The sequence below is a fragment of the Orycteropus afer genome, unplaced genomic scaffold, assembly GCF_000298275.1.
Source record: "Orycteropus afer afer isolate SDZICR_OR568_19922 unplaced genomic scaffold, OryAfe1.0 scaffold00139, whole genome shotgun sequence".
Lineage (NCBI taxonomy): Eukaryota > Metazoa > Chordata > Mammalia > Tubulidentata > Orycteropodidae > Orycteropus > Orycteropus afer.
Genome location: NW_006921726.1, coordinates 2,847,590 through 2,870,967, shown reverse-complemented (window position 1 = coordinate 2,870,967; position 23,378 = coordinate 2,847,590). Strand labels below are relative to the sequence as shown.

Here is a 23,378-nt window from a genome sequence, read left to right as displayed (position 1 = left end):
CCCTTTCTCCTTTTCTTCCGGCCTGCTACCCTGGGCAGGCCTGAGTTTCCCCTCCTCACCTAATCCCTTCGGCTGATTGCTCTTCTGTCCGGGTTCAAGGCTTTTATCCCCTTTCTCCTGCTCTTCCGGCCTGCTACTCTGGCATCCTTGCGTTGTCTCTCCTCACCTGTAAGCCTGGGGCTCAAGGCTTTTATCCCCTTCCCTGCTCTTCTGGCCTGCTACTCTGGCGTCCCTGCATTGTCTCTCCTCACCTGTAAGCCTGGGGCTCAAGGCTTTTATCCCCTTCCCTGCTCTTCCGGCCTGCTACTCTGGCATCCCTCCGTTGTCTATCCTCCACAGTCTCTTCTAGAACCTTGTTATTCCTCTATCAAGAAGTAGAGTCTAACTCCCTTCCCTTGATTGCAGATGGGCTTTTTGACAATTTTGAATGACAAAGTACAATTTTTTCTGGAAGTGACACTATGACTTCAAAGACTAGGTTGTAAAAGGCACCCAGGCAATTCAGTTTCTGCTTTGCAAGCTGGAATGCTCACAACTGGGTAATTTGTTATGCCACTATACCAAACCAAAACCAAAACCACTGGGTTTCTAAGGCTTCTACTTTACAGAAGTAGATTGCCCAGACGTGCTTCTGCGGAGTGGCTTGTGGGTTTCAACCACCAACCTTCTAGTTAGCAGTCAGGTGCCTTAGGCACTGGGCTACCAGAGTGAGCTCCTTATGCCACTATAGATAACTGAAACAAGATTACCATGCAGTATTTTCAGAAAAAGCCACTCTGTTAGATCCAAACTAAACGTGTTTATTTAGAGTCTACTGAAGTTTAGCACAGGAAGTGACATCCAAAAACATAATGTGATAAATATGGAAATCTCTGTATAAGACGCTCAATCAAAATTCTGCTAGACAGTAATGTCCTGGAAAATCAGTGAAATGGGGCTTTGAACAAGACTCTGCTCTCCAGGACTAGAGAGCAGCAGAGTTTGGTAACAGAACTTGAGAAAAACAATGAGTCTGGCTACTCAAGATAGTTCCTAATGTTAAGGGCACAGATGGCTGCTTATTATGATTGTCCATCAGACATCTTAACAGATTATTCAAGTGTTCTACCTTGACACTCACCAACCATTTCACTCTAAAGGAGAAAAGTGCACTGAAGGCAAATATCACCCATAGCAGTGGGCATGTAATAAGTCCTAACCAAAAAATTCTTGATTCAGCCTCTGAAACAGCTTTGCTCTCTTGAGAAGATGCCTATAAAAAAACATAAAAATCACTGTTGTGGTATTTATCTGTAAAAAGTTTAACATTTTTAATGACAAACATCTCATAAATTCAGATACATTAATACAGATAACCCAAGATTACTGCTAACCTAGCACCCCCAAAAAAACCATTCTACCACTATTATAATTTTAAGAGGTTATTTTAACATACTTTAACCTCAAGAAGTTTGCACTTTTAAAAGGGCAAAATGAACAGTTTATCTTGGCCCACCACAGTAAAAGGAGGTCTCTAATAAGCTCCTATTCAATCCTTCTAGCACAGTGTACTGTTCATTCATAAGGAGGCTTTGGATAATATCTCACTGGGTAATGATCAAGGACATCAAAGTTACAGTCATCCTAGACACTAAAAGGCCAAGTCTGGATCCAGATAAAGAAATGGGGTCAAGGGATTCAGGACAGTGACCAAAATGTCTTTGAAATACCAAGGAATTTAATAGGGTAGTGAGTTGTTTCCAAGGTAGATTTTATAATGTAAAGGAATAGGGATGGGTGTGAACACAATGTTGCCTTCTGAGAAGCACTAGATTGTAAAGGCCCTTCCAAGCAGAAAATAATCAATATAATTAATACTGTCTCCCAATGTTTTGTCTTCTATCTCCCAGACTGATCTGGGAGGTGTCCCAGATGAGGCAACTGAATGAGCTCCTAGTCACTGAAGAACAAAAGCTAACCCAAATCAGGCAAGAGTGGATGGGGGCTCCAGAAGTCACAGACCCAAGGAATAGATCGCTTTTAAGCAATTCCAATGTTCTATACAGTGGCAATCTTCTTTTTCTTCCTGAGAGAAGTGAAAATGGGCTATGAGAGCAAGGACATAGTAGGAATTAGAAGCAGTTTATCAGCTGAACATAGAAGAATCCCTGCAGGTATAGGCAATACAACAGTTAGTACAAAGCAATCAGCTGAGCACACTGCATAAACTCTGACCCAAAGTTTACTTCTCAGAGGATCCAGTCATAAACATGTCTTGTTTTCAGCCAGAACTAGACAGAAAAATCTAAGTTTCAGAAGCCACCTGGTTTAGGACTGACATTCCAGTGATTCGGAGTAGTGTTTTAACTAAACTTCAATACTTTATCATTAAATATTGAAACAACACTGCTTAAAAAGGGGGGGGGGGTGTGTGAGGCAGTTTACCTTCCTGGACTCAAATACCCAATGGCTCTTCCCATCTTCATCAATATGATTCCACCAACGCAGGCCAACCATTAGTCTACCTGTGACATTCTGGTAAAGATGAATATATATACACTTGTTTTAAAAGCATTATTTAAAGGTCTACCATACTAGATAGTTCCTATCTTAGTACAACATTTCACAAACAAAAAAAATTCAGCTTTACCTCCAGAATGTCCAATGAACAAGGATATGCCAAGTCTAGACAAAAGATTAAATAAAGTGGCAACAGCAGGATCAGCAGTATTGGAGGTAACAGAGTTTACAGTTAAATCCATCCATAAAGCACTGCCCTTCTCTTCCCTCTTGAACAATTATCCTCCTTTCAATTCTCTAATTTGCTCCTCAGCCCCTTGTTTTTTTTGGCTACTATCCTGACTGTAGCTGCACAAAACTGTCTATCCCTAAAAATGGTTATAGGACTGCCTTCATTCAGTACCTCAAATGTGCCAAGCTCTTTTCTTGTTTACTGATCTAATAAATTATTTTCACAGCTTTCCTATGGTTTCATTTATTTGTTTAACAAATATTTACTGAGCAACTACTATGTGCTGACACCATGCCAGGTGCTGTGCAGTACAGTAAATTACCTGATATGGCTTTTCCAGCCGTAAGTCTTTGTAAACTCTGTGGTGGAATTTGCTGTGAGTAATCGAGGAGCTCTTGATTATAAAAGTTATCCACCTGGGTTATCTCTGTCGGGAGTGGCACAAAGCAATGTTCTGGGAGGCTCGTCCTCTCTCCAGTGTTTAGAATTCTGATGTTATGACTGGCTAGTCTGGCCACTCTGCCAGGCTCAAAAGGAGGCCTCCTAGAGGCAGAAGTCTCTTTGACCGCTGGCTGAGGAAGGACATGCTGCTGAGACACATGCTCCTAAGAGACACATGCTGCTGGGAAAGAGACATGTATTGCTGAGAGAGACACCAAGAGACACGGGCTGCTGGGAGGGAGACTGTTGGCTGAGAGACAGTGGGCTGAGAGAGACTGAGCATTTTTCCTGAACTTGAATTTAGCCTGGTGCTTCCCTAATAAACCCCATAATCTGTTGAGTTCTGTGTGGCCACTCCAGTGAATTATCGAACCCAGCAGAAAGGTGGTGAGTGCTGCAGGAGGAACGGTTGGGTCTGGGTTGGTGAAAGGGCTAGAGGGAGCAAACAGGTCTGGCCTCTCAGGAATAGGCCTTGGGCTACTGATGGTGATTCTGTCTTCTTCCTGTGGGGTTAGGGGAGGTCAGAAGATGTGGCCTCCTTGCCCCTTTGACATGCTGGTAATAAAATGGTGAGATACCATCCTTGTCCTCATGAAGCTTCAAGTGCTGCGGGGAAGAGAGGTGATCAATCAGTACACAAATGTACCATCACCAAATGTGCTAAGTGCTGTGAGGTAAAAGTATAAGGTTTCAAGAGTGAAGATCTGACCAAAGCTGGGAGTCAAAGAATGACATATCGAGAAACCAACATTTGGAATGAAATCCAAAAGATGAGTAGGAATCAATAATGGGCATCCATGTGTAGATTTGGAGCTTCTGTGAACTTTAATAGGAAAAAATTTTATCTTTATTTTCACTAACTTCTATCTAAAGTTCAGAGTTAACAGAACCTTTGCCTTTGTCACTAATATTTATTGCAAATACCTAAAAATACTGTTTATCTCATCACCACTTTTAAAGTGTAGACTTTCTGCTGTCATACTATTTAATGCATTAATAAAAAAGTATCTATTATAATAGAACTTTGTCTTTTAAAGTATTTTTATAATTAGATTTCAATATAAGTCATTTTCTTTGTAATCCTATTTATTTTATGTATTTAAAAATCTTATTGATAGCTTCATGAGACTCTCAAATGGATACATAGCACAATAAAGGTTAGGAATCCCTGTAACAAGGCCATGTGGGAACAGGAAGACCATTCTAGGTAGAAAAGTAGGCAGATCTAAAGAAGTAAAATGCACGGATTCATGGCACTTGATAAAGGAGCCCCAGTGGTGCAGTGGTCAAAACACTCAGGTGCAAACCAAAAGGTCAGTAGTTCAAATCTACCAGGCATTCCATAGGAGAAAGATGTGGCAGTCCATAAAGACTTAGAGCCTTGGAAACCCTAGGGAGCAGTTCTACTCTGTCCTACAGGGTCACTGTAAATCGTGGGAACAACAGTTGGTGATTAAATGAAAAACAATGATTTTATTTATAAGGAAAAAATGCCAACATTTAAAGATGAAGTAAAAGAGAAAAGCTGGCAAAGAAGATCAAGAACAGCCAGATGTCTATTTTATTAGGATTTTCCAAACAAACTACTCTTATTTATGTTCAAACTCCTCCATTTTTCTAATGCTTTACTTACTGCTTTTATCTTTATTAGTTTATTTTCCTAATTTTTGTCAAGCTTATTGTTTTTGTTTGTTTGCTTTTATAACTTTGGATGTTTATTATTTTCATTCTTTCTTTTCTAATAATAAAAGCATTTAGTCCACGGTTTTGCCTCTTTTTAAGGAGAATCGTTTTATTTTAGAATGGGGAATTGGGAATAGGAATTCTAGGAGTGTGTGTCTATGGGAAAGAGGAAGGATACCAGAAAGTATTGTAAGAGTAGGACATTCTGATGCCAAAAATCTCTCTCAGGAGATAGCACTGGAGAAAGGTACCTAGTAAATTAGTTGCTCTTTCGGGTTAAAAAAAAAAATGAAGAAACAAGTTCGCTGTCAACGGTTTATCAAATACATCAATTCAAATGGAAACAAGCTTCCTTTTCCTTTCCTTTGGGGGAGGGAAATCCATTTCTGGCACATTTTAAAAGTTTGTAATGCTCTTTATCCTTAAGGTCTAAATAATCTATATTTACAATTTTGTTTCTATTTTAAACTAAGATATTTAGAAGGTTGGCTTTTTAAAATATTTCCAGTGGCTGGATAATTTTTGACGTCATTTGTTAACTAATGAATATTTTTGTTGTATTAGAGGAGAAAATGTAGCTGCTTTGGGCAATTTACTTGGACTTTCTTCATAGTGCTATATAATCTATTTTTTTAAAGTGCTAAAAATATTAACAAGTAAGTATTATCTCTGTATGGTATAAATCTCCAAATACTGTTATTAAATTGACCTTATTAATTTCTTCATTCAAATCCATTCATGACCTTCTTTTTTTTCTGCCACTTTGATCTGTCACACAGGTGTTTGTTAAAGACTCCTATCATGATTATTCTTTAATCTTTTCCTAGTATTTCTAATAGTTTTTTGCTATACATAGGTCAATACAATGTTAATCTATAAATGATTCTCACTGTATTTGTACCTTTATGAACGTACAATGGTGCTTTTTTTTTGGTTCCATTTAATGATTTCTTATCCTGATTTCCATTTTATCTGATATTAAAACACTGTGGTATGGTGAATTACTTAGTATACCTGTTCTAGCCATCCTCTTTATGGCTCCCACCGGATCACTGGGTGGAACTATGTAAATGAGAGGTGCTTTGTGGCCAACTAAGGGGGGTGGATAGCTTGTTTGTAATGTAAGTAAGGTATATGGCACCTTTGTGGGTGTGGGATCCTGGAAATAAAGTGTACATAAAGTATACAGAACTCTAATATGGGGGTTGGTCAGTTTTGTCCCTCTACTAGGCTTAAAATCAGTCCTCCCAAAGGCAGGAAGGGTGAATTTCACTGCCATTAAGAAAGAGGACCCAATGATGTGACAGAGACTGGTGGAACCACTGAGACTATGACTCCTAGATGCCCTTCAGGTCTACAACTGAACCCACACCTGTGGCTTCCAGCCAAACAAAAGACAGGCATATGAGGTGAACATTTACCTGAGGTAGATACACTCCTTGAAGAGAACAATCATGGGGCAAAGAGGGGCTGTTTATGCACAGGGAGATAGCTCAGGGGCAGGAGTACACGGAGGGATGGACACAGGGAAGAGGTAACTATCAGAAGTAAGTGGGAGGAGAGCTGTTGCATTGGGGTAAACTGTAGTCAATGTCATGAGACAAAGTGTATGTGAATTGCTGTATGGAAAGTAAATTTGCTCGTAAACTTTCAGCCAAATCACAATATGAAAAAATAAAAAGAGAGAGAATCCAGGAACAGAGTGTATCCTTGGACCCGAGAACCCTGCACAGAGACAACAGCAGAGATGGCAGCAGCAGCAGCAGAACCCAGACACCAGCACAAGATAGAGCAGTGGGCTTACCAACCCAGAGTGAGAAAGCTGAGTACCTTTGGGCAAAAGTCTTACTTGTAGAGAGGGGTACACCTAGGTGCACCTATACCCACTGCCATCAAGTCTAATTTGACTCATAGGGACCCCTCCTTGAGTTTCCAAGGCAGTATCACTACAGAAGTGGATTGCCCAACTTTCCTTCTGAGGAGGGACTGGTGGGTTTGAATCGTCAGCCTTCTGGTTAGCAGTCAAGTGCCTTAGGCACTATGCTACCAGAGCTCCCAGAGCACCTATAGGGAGAGCCAAAAGACCTTTGTGACAATGGCCTGAGCAGAGCACAGGCCAGGCCAAGAGGAGGCTGCCCTGATTGAAGAATTGTATCCTGAGCATTCCTGAATCTGAATTGTAACCTGACAATCATGAGTATTGTCTGTGAGTTCTGTGTGACCACTCAACAAATTACTGAACCCAGCAAAGATGTAGAGAATACCATGGGAAGGGCAGTTAGTGTGAGAATTGGCAAAAAGGTTAAAGGGTAGCAGCATGTCTGACTTCTGCCTTACAGGAATCAGCTTTGGGCTGTTGCTATTGATCCTTCTCTCTCCCTATTGTAAAGGATGTCGCCCCATACCTGTTATGAAAACACCTACCACCATTTTGTGTGAATTGGTACGATGTTATGTTTGCCTTCTTGATTCTTCCTAACATCACTATTCTTGTTAGCTCTCTTTTTGGCTGGATTTTGATTTTTTACCTAATCTTAGAAATCTTACTTTAAAAAGGAGGTCAGTCAATTCTATTTACTGTTATAACTATTTTTTTTTAATACTTCTGACATCTGGTACTACGTTTTGTGATATGGAAGCTTTGTTGATACTTGCTTTGTTTTCTTTCTTTTGCTACATGAATATATTTTAGTTGCTCCTATCTTCTCCAATGTTGAGGAAGATACACAACTCATCTTAAATTTGACTAGCTGTTACCATTTAATTTTCAAAACGATTATTTAACATTTGTAACTCTATTTGCCAGAATAAGGAATGAAATGAAAACCATATATAAAAATACAGTATTTAAACATACTTGAACCAAAAAAAAAGAAAAATCCTCCTGTGATAGCTGGAGCTCTGTGTCAACTTGGCTGGACCACAATTCTGTGTGGTTTAAGCTGTTGTGATGTGGTTATTCCCATGATGGGATCAGATGATTATGTTTTGAGCAGCCAATTTGTTGAAAGGGAGTTTCCCTAGGGTGTGGACTGCTTCCAGTGTATCTATGGACATCCTGGGAAAAGAGACATTCTTCTGTGGATCGGGATTCTGTTGTGCTGCCTACAACTGTCTGTGAGTGAAGAATCCACCATTTGGCCTGGAGGTCTTGGATTTGTCATTTGCTGGAGTCAACAGCCGGAGTACTGCCTGCCAGCCTGAGCTCCTCAGCCCCTGCAGCTGCAAGAGTCGGGAAAAGCCTCCACCTTGACGTTTAATCCAGGAACTTTGGACTTGTCAGCTTCTATAAGTGTGTAAGCCATTTTCCTAAGATAAATTTCTCTATATATACATATATATAAGCTTTACTGGTTTTGTTTCTCTAGAGAACCCAGTCTAACACACCTCCCCTTCTCCACCTTTTCTTGGTTTTTATTAATGTCCCCTGGAGGTTTAGAAATAGATTACTTTTTATAAAAAAAATAATCATCTTTCCTTTTGAGAACTGCACTTGGATTTTAATAATTACATTTCTACTGTAACTGGTTTCAGAATCCTGCTCTACCTTGTTTCCAAGACCATTTTAATAATTTCCCCACTCTTGATTTCTTAATGTTTGCTTCATATCTCAGTTGGACAGATTATATCCGTAAGCAATTTTTACCAACAGTAAATAGATGACACTTTTTAAATGTTTGTCTTAAGAAAAAAAATATATATATCAAAAAATAAACTTTGAGGGCACAGTTTTTTGAATCCTAAACTCAAAAGTTCTGGTAGCATAGTACCTAAGGCACTTGACTACTAACCAGAAGGCTGGTGGTTCAAACCCACCAGCCACTCCTTGGAGGGAAGGTTGGGCAATCTACTTCTGTAGTGATACTGCCTTGGAAACCCAAGGAGGGGTCGCTATGAGTTGAGTCCAACTTGACGGCACATAACAACAACAATAAAGCCCAAAAGTGAAGTCTCTGAGTTTGCACTTGACTACTAAAGGTTGGAGGTTTGAACCCATCCAATGGTACCACAGAAGAAAGGCTGGCAATTTGTTTCCATAAAGATTAGAGCCAAAAAAAACTCTATTGGGACAATTCTAGTCTATAACACATGGCATCATCATGAGTTGGAATCAACTTGACAGCATCAGGTTTTTTGGTAAACCCAAAAGGGTTGTGACAGCAAAGGGATTACAAAAGCTGGTTGAAGGTCATGTTCTGTTTGGCTGAATGAAAATTGCATTTGGGGGAAAACAAAAAAAAAAAAAGGAACATTCATTGAAAGGCAAATCTATGACCAGAATAAATACTTAAGAATATAAATCTGAAGAAATTCAAAGAAGAATGTGCAATACAGAAACCTAAAGAAAACAGACCTCTGAAATCTCCCATAAAGACACATCACAATTCTCTACATTATAAGGCCTATGGAAAGTGACCACCATGAAGCCAGTGATTTATGACAGCTCTAAGAATTAAAAGATCTAAAAATGGCCGGGTTGGTGTGTGTGAGTAGACTTGTAGTATCTTAGTGGTCTTGGAATCAGTATTTTAAAAAAAGAAACCATTGCTGCTAAGTCTGTTCTGACTCATGGCAACCCCATGTGTGTCACAGAACTATGCTCCATAAGGATTTTAATGGCTGATTTTACAGAAGAACACCAGGCCTTTCTTCCAAGGCACCTTTGGGTATACACAACCAGCCGACCTTTTGTTTGCAGCTGAGCAGTTAAACATTTGTGCCATCCAGTGATGCTAGAATCAGTATACATGTCTTTATGTTTTGAAAGTTTTTCTGTTGGCTTTGGTTTCTTCCCCCCTGCATTTTAACAAAGAAAATTTTTCACACACACAGAAAAGTTAAATCTTACAATTAACATTCATATACCTACCATCTGGATTATATACCTAATATTTTATTATAGTTACCCTTCCTCTCTAACTCCACTTACCATTTATTGCCTTTTGAGTTTAAAACCACTTCTTTCACTCCATCCCCCAGAGCTGGGTTTCTCAGCTCTGGTATTAATGATATGTTGAGCTGGATAATTTTTTGTTTTGGGGGGACTGTCCTGTGCACTGTAGGATAGTAGCAGCCAGCACCTGGTCTCTACCCATTAGATGCCAGTAGCATCTACCTCCCCCTAGTTGGGACAACGAAAAGGTCTTCAGACAATCCCAAATGTCCTCTGCCCTAAAGCACTCATCAAAAGCCTTTGATGGTAGGCACTCCTTAGGTATTCGTGGACAAACTATACCTGAAGCATTATCTAGATATCATACAGCCCACACTTGAAGGTAAACCTGAAGCAAAACCAATAGTGTAGACTAAAAGCAATACAAAGAGTCTATGGCAGCTAGTCACATTTTTTTAACTGATATTTGAAAATAGTATAGATTGATAAATGGCACAGACAACTCAGTAGTATAATTACCTACAAGCAATCTAGCATACATAATACTTTTAATACATGAGACCTGAAATAACAAAAGGATAAATTAACACTACTCTAAACCGCTTAAGTGTCATATTTTTCACTTTTCATGTATTATTCAATCTCATCATATTAAATGTAATTTTAAAATAAAATTAAACATACCTTCACTGCCCAAAAGTCACATGACAACAACAAGATAATTGTCACCATACAGGCAATAAAGCTGCTGCTGAACAATTCACAGAGAAGATAGACTATAATGGCACTGACTCGAAAGAATAAATGGAAAAATGATGCCACTGGGTGTCTGAAAATCAAAACATAACAACAGATAATGCAATTACATTTTACTACAGGCACTAATAGATGTACAGGTATGCATCACTTAACATCCATTTGGACAATGCCCAACCATATATATATCCACGATCCCATAAGGTCTTTTCTTTTTTAAACGTACAGTAGCTCTCCTTTTATTATTATTTCCCCAAAATGGTTTTAGAGATGCCAAACCCAGATTCTTGCAGCACTGGACCATGGGTGGGATATAAGCAGGTAAGGCAGAGGACATGGCTCTGGGTGCAGGTTCTCAGGCTTTGTTTAGCAGCCAAATAGTGACTGTGAGGCCTGGGCTGCTCTTGCTACTCAGATGGGCAGAACAATGGGCAGGGCTGGGCAAGCTCCGCTACCTCCCCACCCACTTCCTCTTTCCCACCTCTGCCCTCTCAGATGCCACAGCCGCTGGTACCTGTTCTTCTGGCCTCTGCCAGCAGCTCCAGCAGTGGCAGTAGCAGCAATGACCCGAAGCAGGCTCCCATAAGGCTTTAATATATAATATCCAAATATTTAATATATAATATCCAAATCATGTAAGGTCCTATCTCACAGAACATACTGTGGGCATTAAATGACACATACCTATAAATGAAAAATGCTTTACATAGGACATAACCATGCAAAGTTTTGTCAAAATAAAAGATGACTTAAGAAAGAAGCAGACTATCTACCCTGCTTTCTTCCTAAGTCCCATTATTATTTGACTTGGTCAGGGAAAACATGACTCTCAACACCTCACTAAAAAGCAAACCAAACTCATTGCCATAGAGTCGATTCTAACTCACAGTGACCCCCACTGGCGTTCCAAGGCTATAAATCTTAACGTGAATAGATTGCCCCATCTTCCATCCGCAGAGCAGCTGGTGGGTTTGAACTGCTGACGTTCTGGTTAGCCATCAAATGCCTTATCCACTATGCTATCAGAGCTCCTTCACTGAATATAGCTTTCACAAACTATATAAGGAAAACTTTACCAAATTTGGAGGAGTAAGGAACTACACTCAGGATTTACATCCTATTTCACATGTCCAAACATTCTATCAAAAGAACTCTTACATCCTCAGAAACTATACAGTCACTGCCAGGTGGAAAGTTTAGTGTGTTCTTTCAAAAAACAATTTTATTGAGATATAATTCATATATCACACAATTTGCCAATTTAAATTGTACAATTCAATGGCTTTTAGTGTATTCACAGAATTGTGCAATCATCAACCACAATCAATTCATAAAAATGCAATCATATAATATGTGGCCTTTTGTGACAGGCTTCTTTCTCTTAGCTTAATTACTGTCAAGGATAGTAATTACTGTCAAAGAATTTTATTTTATTAAATGATTTTTTTTAGAGAGAACTAAATTGGGAATAGAAAGCATTTGGTATGTTTGGCTTGAAATTTTCATATCAGTTTACACAAAAGATGCAATTCTAAAGCTAGTATAGTAAATCAAAATGTAACATAACTACAAAAATTAAAGAAATAGTGCTACTATTCTTGGTAAAGAGTAGCTAGCACAAAACTAGACACAGAGTAGGCATTTCAAATAACAGGACTGACTGATATGAAAAATCAGTATAAAGTAAAATTCCATAAGCCAAAAACAAAACCAGTTGCCATCAAGTAGATTCCAATGCACGGTGACTCTGTGTGTTTCCGAGTAGACCTGTGCTCCGTGAGGCTTTCATATATAAAAGATATATATTTATATAGCCTCTCTTTATTTCAAAGAGAATCTGAAATGTCATCTGTGTTTCAGGCTAAAGATAACTAGCAATGTACAATATTCACATGCACATTATAATAAAATCTACTTTCAATTCCATGTATCATCAATCTATGGACAAAACAGCACTGTACATTAACAAAACAATTGTTTTTTAACTCATCTACATACCTGATTTTGGATTTTTTTGGTCTATTAGTTGTCTCCTCTTCAGCATCAAACAGTGAAACATCTTCAGTGTCATCATTACTGTCCTAAAATAGGAGATTTAAATATTCATGAAACAAAATGAAAGCCAGTATTTCCATGCCAACTACCTGCAAGGCAGCAGGTAAGTCAAAATGGAAGATAAGATCGAGATATGGTCACAGCTATTAGGAATTCATGACCTAAGGAAAGAATATGCACTGTGGTCTTCCAGTTCTATCCTGCTGCCATCATCCAGCAAAAACCCTACAGGGTAATCCAAGTAGCAGCTATCTCCAACCCCACCCCTGAGGAGCTAAACCCTAAGAGAAAACCACTCAGGGTGGAGATGAGGCTCATGCAAACTTAATACCTACACTGGGCTTCTGCCTCTCAAGGAAGAGAAAGCTGAGACTATCAGGATTACAAAATTATCTGGCTGCAGCCTTACTTTCATGACTGCTCTCACAACTTTCTCTTCTAATTCAAGGCTAAATCAACTACTTGTGCTTAGGATCCCGTTTTTTGCTGGCTTCTCAAGGACTTGTTACATCAATTTTCCCATTATTTACTCTTTCTTGTATTTTTAAATCTTTCTACTGGATCTTTCTAATCATCATATGAACTTCTTTGAGTATCACTTATTGGTCAAAAAATGTTTTTTAAAAGCCTTCATCCCCAAGTTGAATTAAAAGACCTGAAGGTAAAACCTAAAACCATAAAGATAATCAAAAAAAAAAAGAAAGAGACAAACTTAGAGGTCCTAATTCAAGTCATAAATACACTATCAGATATAACCAAAAACACACAAACACCAGAAGACAAAATAGACGATTGGGGCCACCTAAAAAGGTACTTAGGAGCTCTGTAGCCAGCCGGGGTCACTGTGAGTTAGAATCAACTCTATGGCAATGAGTTTGGTTTGCTTTTTAGTGAGGTGTTGAGAGTCATGTTTTCCCTGACCAAGTCAAATAATAATGGGACTTAGGAAGAAAGCAGGGTAGATAGTCTGCTTCTTTCTTAAGTCATCTTTTATTTTGACAAAACTTTGCATGGTTATGTCCTATGTAAAGCATTTTTCATTTATAGGTATGTGTCATTTAATGCCCACAGTATGTTCTGTGAGCACTTGACTGCTAACCAGAAGGCTGGTGGTTCAAACCCACCAGCCACTCCTCGGAAGGAAGATGGGGCAATCTACTTCCGTAGTGATACTGCCTCGGAAACCCAAGGAGGGGTCGCTGTGAGTCGGCCCAACTTCACGGCACAAAACAACAACAACAACAAAAATGTGCTTATGTGCATCAAAAAACTTCACCAAAAAAAGTAAAAAGTGAACCCAGAGACTGAGAAAAAATTTTGCCAACAACGTATTGGACAAGGGGCTAATCTCTAAAATTTATACAAAATTTGCAATTTAACAACAAAAATGACAAACCAACTTAAAAATCGGCAGAGGCATGAACAGACACTTCACCAAAGAACGCATTCAGGCAGCTAGCAAACACATGAAGAAATGCTCAAGATCATTAGCCATTAAACCAAAACCAAATCCACTGCCATCGAGTTGATTCCGACTCATAGCAACCCCTGCTGGGTTTCCGAGGCAGTATCTTCTGCGAAGTGGCTGGTGTCTTTCAACCACCAACCTTTCGGGTTAGCAGGCAAACACGCCTCAAGCACTGTGCCACCAGGGCTCCTTCATTTGCCATTGTTGTTGTTGTTGTTGGTTGCCGTCGAGTCGGTCCTGACTCATAGCGACCCCTCCTTGGGTTTCCGAGGCAGTATCACTACGGAGGTAGGATTGCCCAACCTTCCTTGAAGGAGTGGCTGGTGGGTTTGAACCGCCAGCCTTCTGGTGAGCAGTCAAGTGCCTTAGGCACTATGCTACCAGAGCTCCTTCATTTGCCATTAGAGAGATGCAAATCAAAACAATGAGATATCACCAAGTCAGCACCAACAGCAAAGTTTTAAAAAAAAAACAAAACAGAGATCAAATGCTGGTGAGGGTGTAGAGAGACTGGAACCTTCATACACTGCTGTAACCACTCTGTAAAGAGTACAGTGTTGCCTTAAAAAGCTGGAAACAAAAATTCCATATGATCTAGCAATCCTACTACTAGGTATACAACCTAGAGAAACAAGCACTGTAACACAGAGGTACACCCATACTCATCACAAAACAATTCACAATAGCAAAAAGCTTCTTTTAAAGAAATTTCGGTGGGAAAAACCATTAGAGGGTTCTGAATAGAAGACTAAAGCGCTCTGGTGGTACTAACCAAAAAGGTCAGCTGTCTGAGAAAAAATGAGGCAGTCTGCTTCTGAAAAAGATTTACAGCCTTGTAAACCTATAAGGCAATTCTATTCTGTCCTATCGCATAGATCGGAATCGACTGGATGGCAGTGGGTGGAAAAGCAGAGGACTGACATGTTCTGATTCATGTTTTATTTTCTCTCCCCACCTCCCACAATTCAGGGTTAAAAAAAAAAAACAAAAAAACGCGTCTATATAGTTCACAATTGTATCCAATGGTGTAGAGGAGTGAATCACAGTAAAAAAGACTGGAGATCATCTAACAGAAAGTGCACTACCATCAGAAAAAAATTTTAAGACCCAAACTGGTAAATGCCGCTCACTAATCTCCGGCCGTAAATATGCGAACTATAATTCACTTTAAGGACACAAATGTAATCATAGAAATAGACCGTAAATCGTAATCACTTTCCGCCTGGTAATGGAAAACGTGTATGCAAGGCTCGCCACGCAGCCCTCAGGGCCAGGCGAAGGCTTCGTAAGTGTTCCGCAGACCTCTTCCCCTCACTTCACCCACCCGCGAATGGGAGAACTAACGAAAGACCCGCAACTTCAACCACGAAAGCGTTTCTGCAGGAAGTACCGGATGGGATCCATCGCTCCGCGTTTGTTTACAATTTACAGTGCGTTTCTCCAGACGCTATGGCTCTCCGTCAAAAGCTATCCCTCCTTAGCTCTGCCCGGGTCATCCCCTACACAGGTCCCGCTCTCTTTCACTAGCTACAATTGTCTGGCGCGCGAGGCCTCAGAATGCTCCTTGCCCCCACCGGACAACTGACCATAGTCCTCCTCGAGCCCTCCCCCTACCCAGGCCGCGCCTCCGCGAGCTCAGGCAGCGGGCTACGTCGCGGAGCCTAACCCCAAGACCACGATTCGCGTTCAAAGAACCCTGCCGACCGGACCCCGCACGCTCCGTCGCCCTCTCCCGGCACCACAGCCCCTCACCTGCTGCAACATGGCAACCTTGCGCCAACCCCACTTCCGGGCAGCCACGTCAGCGCATTCGCGGCCAAGTTCCGGCGGTGGAACTCCTCCGCACAGGTCAGAAGAAGGTTAAGTACCAGCCGCTTCACTTCCCTGCTTCCGCTTAGAGGCCTGTCGTTGGTGGGGCAACTTTGCGCGGGGGCGGAGCGCGGGGGAGGGGTCGGGGGAGCTCTGAGGGCGGGGCGGCGGGGGGCTGGGAGAGCTAGGGGAGAGGGGGCCCGGGCTGAGGAAGGCGTGGGAGGTGCGCGCAGAACGCGAAAGCTGGCAGTTTTCGCTGGGGTGAGCTTTTTGTTTTGATGGAGAACTCTTAATTTGCTATTATTTCATAAATTCCTTTTGTTGGACTGTTTTGTAATGATCTATATTACTCCACAATATTACTTTTGCAGTGTAAGTTTTAGAGGGAGCTCTGGTGGCGTAGTGTCTGAAGCATTTGCCTGCTAACCAAAAGGGTGGTGGGAAGGAAGGTTGGCCATCTAATTCTGCAGTGATACCGCCTCAGAAACTTGAGGGGTCGCTATGAGTTGGAAACAACTGAACTGCAGTGAGTTTAGTTTTGGGGTTTTTTAATATAAGTTTTAGAAGAACTTTTTAAAAATTGTCTGCACTTGACTGCTAACCAGAAGGCTGGAGGTTCAAACCCACCAGCTGCTCCTCGAAAGGAAGTTGGGCAATCTACTTCCATAGTGATGTTGTTGTTGTTATGTGCCCTCGAGTGCCTCAGAAACCAAAGGAGGGGTCACTATGAGTCAGGGCTGACTCCATGGCACCTAACAACAACAACACAATATTCTATTTGCCCAGCCCACGTCAAAGTTCTGTTTGAACCATGGAATAATGGAACTCATGAAATTAAGCGCGTTAACAGATTTAATTAATTAAAGGAATTATTTTCATTAAAATCACACTTTTACATGGCTTTTTATCAGTGCTGTTTTAAATCTAATATCTTCAGAATGAATTGGGGGGGCGGCGGGAGAAAGGATATGTTTCTCCAAGGAGAGGGCTTGCCAAGGCCATTGCATTCCTTGCACTTGGGAAGAACTGAGGTTGCAAATAGATGGCTGTGAATCTAGTCTAACAATGCCATGACTTCTGTGGTCTAAGCAACCGGTGTTGTGGTTTTGATTTTCTTTTTTTGTGTTTTTAATATATTTTTGTTTTTTATTTGCATTATATTTTAATTCATTATCATCCTTTTAAAAAAAAAAATCTGGGTTTTTGGCTTTGCTTGAAGAAGAAAAAGACCTGACAATGCTAAGCCTCTGAGTAAGAGCTATCTTCCCTTTGATGGGGTATGAGCTCTCCAGTGGGCCATAGCCCCGATAGCAGGCTTCACTCTTCTAAACTACCTGCTTGGTCCCAGGCACTGCTCCTCTAAAGATTTAAGTCGGAACCTCAATGCCGTCACTGTTTGCCCTTTTTGTAAAGATGATGACATAGGATTTAGCATTAAGAAGACAGAAAACTGTCTCAATGCAATAGGTAAAATCCATTGAGGACCTCTCTCCTTTAAGATTGTTAACACACCAAGCTTCATCAAAATTCCATGCAAAAATACTAGGCAACTCCAATGCATAAAAGGATTTCTGGTGGCATAGAGGTTAAAACATTTGGCTGCTAACCAAAAGGTCAGTAGTTCAAACCCATCAGCCATACCACAGGAGAAAGATGAAGCAGTCTGCTTCTATGAAGATTTACGACCTTGAAAACCCTATTGGGCAGTTGTACTCTGTCCTACCGGGTCACTATGAGTTGGAATCGACTCATTGGCAGTGGGTTTGTCCAATGCATAATTCTTACATAAGTCTATCACTTTATTTGCTGCAACAGAATGAAAGCACTAAATTGGTACTAATGAGAAGTAATTAATTTCTAATGATTATCTCCCTCCCCACTCAATCCCTAGTTGAAATCTGGCTTCCCTAAGTCTCATTGGGGAGCTCTGGTAGCGTAGTGCCTAAAGCACTTGACTTCCAACCAGAAGGTTGGCGGTTCAACCCCACCAGCCACTCCTTGGAAGGAAGATGGAGCAATCAATCTACTTCTGTAGTGATACTGCCTGGGAAACCCAAGGAGAGGTTGCTATGAATCGGGTCCGACTCGACAGCACATAACAACAACAACAACAAAGTCTCATTGAATGGTTTTCAATGGGAGATCAGATCCCAATCTCTCCCAGCCTCCCTCTGTTTTCTCACTTTGATAATGTCAATTCTTAGGCCCTTAGGAAGATAATCAGGAGTTCTCACAATAATTTCCAAGGAACAGTCCAAACAAAATAGAAGGTCAAACCCCACCATCCACTTGGTTTTCTGTTTATTGTAAGACATTGTAGTTTTCCAAGCCTGGTTCAGATAAATGTGTTTTGTCCTAGTTCAGGGGCTGCTATTTTCCCTTGTTTCATGAAATTATCTATAGGCAGACCTTTGATCTTCCTGAGCCAGGCAATTTTGCTGACTTTTTTTGGATCTACTACCCCAATGGACTCACTGGCCTGGTATTCCTTCACCTTGGCTTCCGCGTATTCTTTCTCCTCTTTCACAGTCAACAACGTGAACCCCGTGTTCATTCTACAAGGATTGAGGGCTGTGTAGAAGTGAGGCCGTTCTTTCTTGAAAGTCAGGGTTGTTGTGTGTACTATCGGAGCAACCATTCGGTTCGGTCTAATGACATCTGTGCTGGTCAGGCGGCCAGTGCTGTGCACTACCTTTTCAAGAGAATTGGCCACTTGGTCTTCACCTTTGAAGCTGCCAGAGAGCCTGGAGCGGATAAGCATAGGCTGGGGTATGGTGGACTGGATTCTGGGACTATGCAAAGAATTCTTCAGGTTGGGCTGTAGTTTCTGGATTTCAAGAGGAATGGTTGTCCGTTTCACTTCTGTGGTGGGGTTGCTGAACCTCAACCTCTCAACTGCATGCTGTAGTGATTTTCCTTTGAAACTCAGGACCTTCCTCGGGTGGGAAATCAAAGGTCCCCAAACATCAAGGACTTGGGTTTGGGGTCTTTGGGGATAAGCAAATGCCTCTGAACTGTGGGCCTGATGCAGGGCATTGACAGTCAGGAGGAACTGGTCAGGTGACATGGGGATATGCCAGTCTCTTTTTTGGGGGCAAGAGAGTGATTCTACAGGAGTTTCCAGTTGTCCTTGTTTTCGTACTTTTCCCACATCATCTGTTTTTGCAAAAGGAGACAAAAACAAGTCAGACTTCTATGAAAAAGAGTAGCTGCATGAAAGTTAAAGCTATTCTAACACTATGCAAACAAGTCTTTGCTGCCCAACAGGCATGCTAGTTGTGAGCAAACACCCACTATGCCTAGAAGTAATAACATTTAACAAAACAGGTTTTTAAGAGCTCTGGTAGCACAATGCCTAAGGCATTTGACTGCTAACCAGAATGTTGGGGGTTCAAACCCACCAGCCACTCTGCAGAAGGAAGACAGGGCAATCTACTCCATAAAGATTTACTGCCTGGAAACGCAGAGAGGGTAGCTATGAAACAGAATCCACTCGATAGCACTGTTTTTTTTATATATATACAAGTGTGAATTAGCCTCTGGATATGCATGTTTTGAAGGGAGCATGTATCATCTCAATGCTTCACACATTTTTGGAACTTCCCTATAGAAATGACCTTCATATCTCCCTCATGATTAACCCAAAATAGGTTTTATGAATTTATACTAACACACTTACCTTTTTTTCTTCTTAAGAATGTGATGCTTATTTTAAGCCATTTTCATAGAATAATTATCATGGTTAGAATGAAAGAATTATGGTATATCACCTGCTCGAGAACAATAACTTACCAGGTATCTATGTTATTATAGTCATTTAGGCTAGAAGGGAAGGGAGCTCGGCAAAAGTTTAATAAATTTCTGTTGCCAACCTCATAAGTTTCCTAAACCAAAAAAGAAAGAAACCTAACCCGCTGCCATCAAGTTGATTCCCTACATTTCCTAAGGAACAGTATTTCACAAATGTGTCTATGGATGAGATAAAATTTCATAATATCTAGTTTCAATTTTTTAATAGCAGCAGGCCCAGACACTATGGATGAGGAGAAGATACTCACTGGGATGTATGAGCTCTGGCCTATGTTTTTAGAAACCAATCTTATTACATTTTGGACAAGATCTCCAAGGTGCCTAAGAACCTTAAGTTAAAAAAGATGTCTTTACAGGGGGCAAACCTATTATGTTTCTCCTTCTTGACCTTTTCAATCTTTATAATACCTCACAGATACATTCTCCCCATCAGAACTTACCCCCTTTTACAAGAGGTGAGCCATGGAAAATCAAAGTAGTTTGCTTCATCTGACCTAGCAATTAAATGTCTGTATACCAAATTACACCAATATATAGCAAACAAATAAAATTCAGCATGTGTTAAAAAGGTAATTATCCTTGACCTACCAAACACACCAAACTCACTGCCATACAGTCAATTCCAACTCACAGCGACCTTATAGGATAGAGTAGAATAGCCCCATAGGGTTTCCAAGGCTATACATCTTTATGGAAGACGACTGTCTCATCTTTCTCCCACGGAGTGGCTGGTGGGTGTGAACCACTGACCAAAATGGTTAGCAGCCAAATGCATTAACCACTGTGCCACCAGAGCTCCTTTGATCAGACAGATTTGATCCCAAGAATGTTTGTGTATAAACATACTCTCACTGCTGTCCAGTCGGTTCTGACTCATAGCGACCCCTCTTTGGGTTTCCAAGGTGGTATCTCTGCAGAAGTAGATTGCCGAATCTTCCTTCTGAGGAATGGGTGGTGGGTTTGAACCACCAGCCTTCTGGTTAGCAGTCAAATCCCTTAAGCACTATCCCTTAGAGCTCTAGGATCCAATAATACTTCATTCTCCCCGCCCCCCGGCCTTTTCTTTATTTGTTAACGAAATAATATTAAAAATATAAAATTGATTGATATTAAGATGTGAAAATCTTCCCTACTCTTCCAATCCTAGAAGAAACTCTGGAAATGTATACATATTACATACATAAAACAGTTTTTGTCCTTTTATAAAAAAGAAATTGTGATAAGCACATTGTTCACTAACTTACCTTTTTTCATATCATAATACATTGTGTATCTCTTTCCAAGTCACCTTAGATCCTCATCATACAATTTTTAGTATTTCTAGTATTCCATAGCATTTTTTTTTCTGTTATATTCTCAGCCATTTCCCATTGATAAGCATTTAGTTTGCTAATGATCAGCATTAAAGAAATGTAAATACCCTTATTATGGTTGTATCAGCAAGTGTAAAATGATGGATAATATCTAATGTTGGATTGGCTTTGGTGAACTTTGGTGAGTGTAAATTGCACTTTTTAAGAACAATCACGGCAATATCTTTCTAGCTTTTAAATGCATATATCCTTTGGTTAAGCAATTCTATCCCTAGGACTTTTAACCCTGCAAGTATACCTGCACAAGTACACAGACATAGATATACAAAAGATATGCATTGCTTGTATAGCCCTCGACAAGCATAATTATTTTGGCCCCACCTTGAAACTAGCCTTTGCAGGAAGTCTGATTCAAAGAAACACTGTTATACTAGCCAAATATATTTGAAAGGCATTTTAAATCTTTATTCACATCTTTCAATAACAACAAAAGGACAGCCCATTCATGATGTCCAGAAACTCTCCCTAAAATACCCATACCCATATCCTTTATCTCATTTTCTCACATATGTGACCACTGACCCCAAATCTCTCTCTTCCTCATCTATACTAGTTGCCATGACAACTCATGGTGAATCCATCTTATGTCAGAGTAGAACTGGGTTCTATAGGGTTTTCAATGGCTAATTTTTCTTCTGAGCAACTTTTATGTGAGCTCAAACCTACAACCTTTCAGTTTGCAGGTGAGCTTGTTAATCTTTGTGCCACTCAGGGACTCCTCCCCCATCAAATCCCCTAAAATGTTCTCTGAAGCCAACCTTGACTGCCTCTTATTTCTTCTGTTGTGCCTGTTACCTGGAATGACAACACAACAGCCCAAGGAGTGAGGAGGCAGAGTGGCAGGGAAGGGATACAGTCTGAGACTCCAGATCTAGAAACTCAGGTCTTAAAAGGGTTCTTATTCTATGGCCTCAAGTTAGTAAGGGGACAATAAAGGAAAACCAATGAAGCTTAGGAGAAACCCACATTGTACCTGTTCTGAATTCTCAAAGATAAGCAGTCATTGGCCTGCTGACAAATAAAACTAAAACAGAGAGGGAGAGAGAGAGAGAGAGAGAGAGAGAGAGATGGATTCTTGACACTAATTCAGAATAAAGTTATCACCGTTCATCTTATCTCTTGCCATGGATTTGGATTCCAAGTTCTCTCGCTCATCATGAAAGTCACTTGGTTCCTTAAAAATAAAACAAGCTTTCTTCTTGCCAGCTTTTCGGGATGATTTTGACTTCTCTTGAATTGGAGTTGACACTATTAATGCTGATAAATTAAGATTGGGATACTGTAGTAATTATATAATTCAATTAGATCTGTATAATCGAGATGTAGCTAATAATTAGACAAACTTCTCCCAAAATATCCCCTCATTGTTTATTGTCCTATGAAACTAGGTAGTCAACTGGAATCTAAGTTCTAGAATACCTGCAGACTCCCCTCCCACCCACTTTTCCTACTGATTATTAGTCTTTAAGCATTACCTAGTACAGTCATCAAGAGATAGATGACTATTTGTAGTCTAATATGCTTGGAAATGATCTGTCTTATTTATAGAAATGTAGACCAATTTTACATGTCAAATATAGGAATAAGTCAAAGGAAGAAATCTGGCTACTCTAACCCACACATAATTTGTTCTTTGGATGTCTTATAAAGGGCATGGGCATGCCTCCTACACACACATACACACATACTGGTTACATAACTAATGTTCTCCAGGTGCACATATATAATCTTTTAGAGGTCTAAGGATATGTGTTAACATTGTGCATGGAATATTCTCCTGCTTATATTATTCTTGTTAGGTGCCATCAACCTGGCTCCAACTCATAGTGACCCTATGTACAACAGAAAAACACTCATTGGTCTTGTGCCATTATCATAATCTTTGCTATGTTTGAGCCCATCACTGCAGCCACTGTGTCAATCCATCCCATTGAGGGTCCCCCCCTTTCTCATTGATCGTCTACTTTACCCAGCTTAATATTCTTCTCCAGGGACTGGTCCCTTCTAATAATCAAGTACATGAGATGAAGTTTGGCCATTCTCATTTCTTTCTTTCTTTTTTTTTTTCCTCTTGGGCAGCTGAAATATTTCTATTTATTTATTTGTTTATTTATGATATTGTGATTTGGGTGAAGATTTACAGACCGAATTCACTTTCCATACAGCAGTTCACATATACTTTGTCTCATGTCATTGACCACAGTTTACAGTGCAACAGCTCTCCTCCCACTTCCTCCCCATAGTTACCTCTTCCCAGTGTCCATCCCTCCATACTCTCCTGCACCCTGAGCTGTCTCCCTGTGCATATGCAGCCCTTCCTTCTCCCATGATTGTTCTCTCCAGGGCGTGTGTCTACTT

General features: G+C 40.4%; 2 protein-coding genes across 2 annotated transcripts in view; both read right to left on the bottom strand.

Annotated features, from left to right (window-relative positions):
- Window positions 1-15,792, bottom strand: part of LOC103201000 (Golgi apparatus membrane protein TVP23 homolog B) — a 27,296-nt gene extending 11,504 nt beyond the window's left edge. Inside the window, exons 1-5 of the mRNA XM_007945586.2 lie at window positions 15,781-15,792; window positions 12,504-12,586; window positions 10,434-10,578; window positions 2,425-2,514; window positions 1,121-1,252 (exon numbers count right to left, since the gene is read on the bottom strand). Coding sequence (XP_007943777.1) covers window positions 1,121-1,252; window positions 2,425-2,514; window positions 10,434-10,578; window positions 12,504-12,586; window positions 15,781-15,792 — 462 coding nt within the window. The remainder of the gene's footprint in view (window positions 1-1,120; window positions 1,253-2,424; window positions 2,515-10,433; window positions 10,579-12,503; window positions 12,587-15,780) is intronic.
- Window positions 15,793-18,172: 2,380 nt separating this feature from the next.
- Window positions 18,173-23,378, bottom strand: part of CDRT1 (CMT1A duplicated region transcript 1) — a 95,538-nt gene continuing 90,332 nt past the window's right edge. The window contains exons 14-15 of the mRNA XM_007945584.1: window positions 22,224-22,277; window positions 18,173-18,993 (exon numbers count right to left, since the gene is read on the bottom strand). Coding sequence (XP_007943775.1) covers window positions 18,173-18,993; window positions 22,224-22,277 — 875 coding nt within the window. The remainder of the gene's footprint in view (window positions 18,994-22,223; window positions 22,278-23,378) is intronic.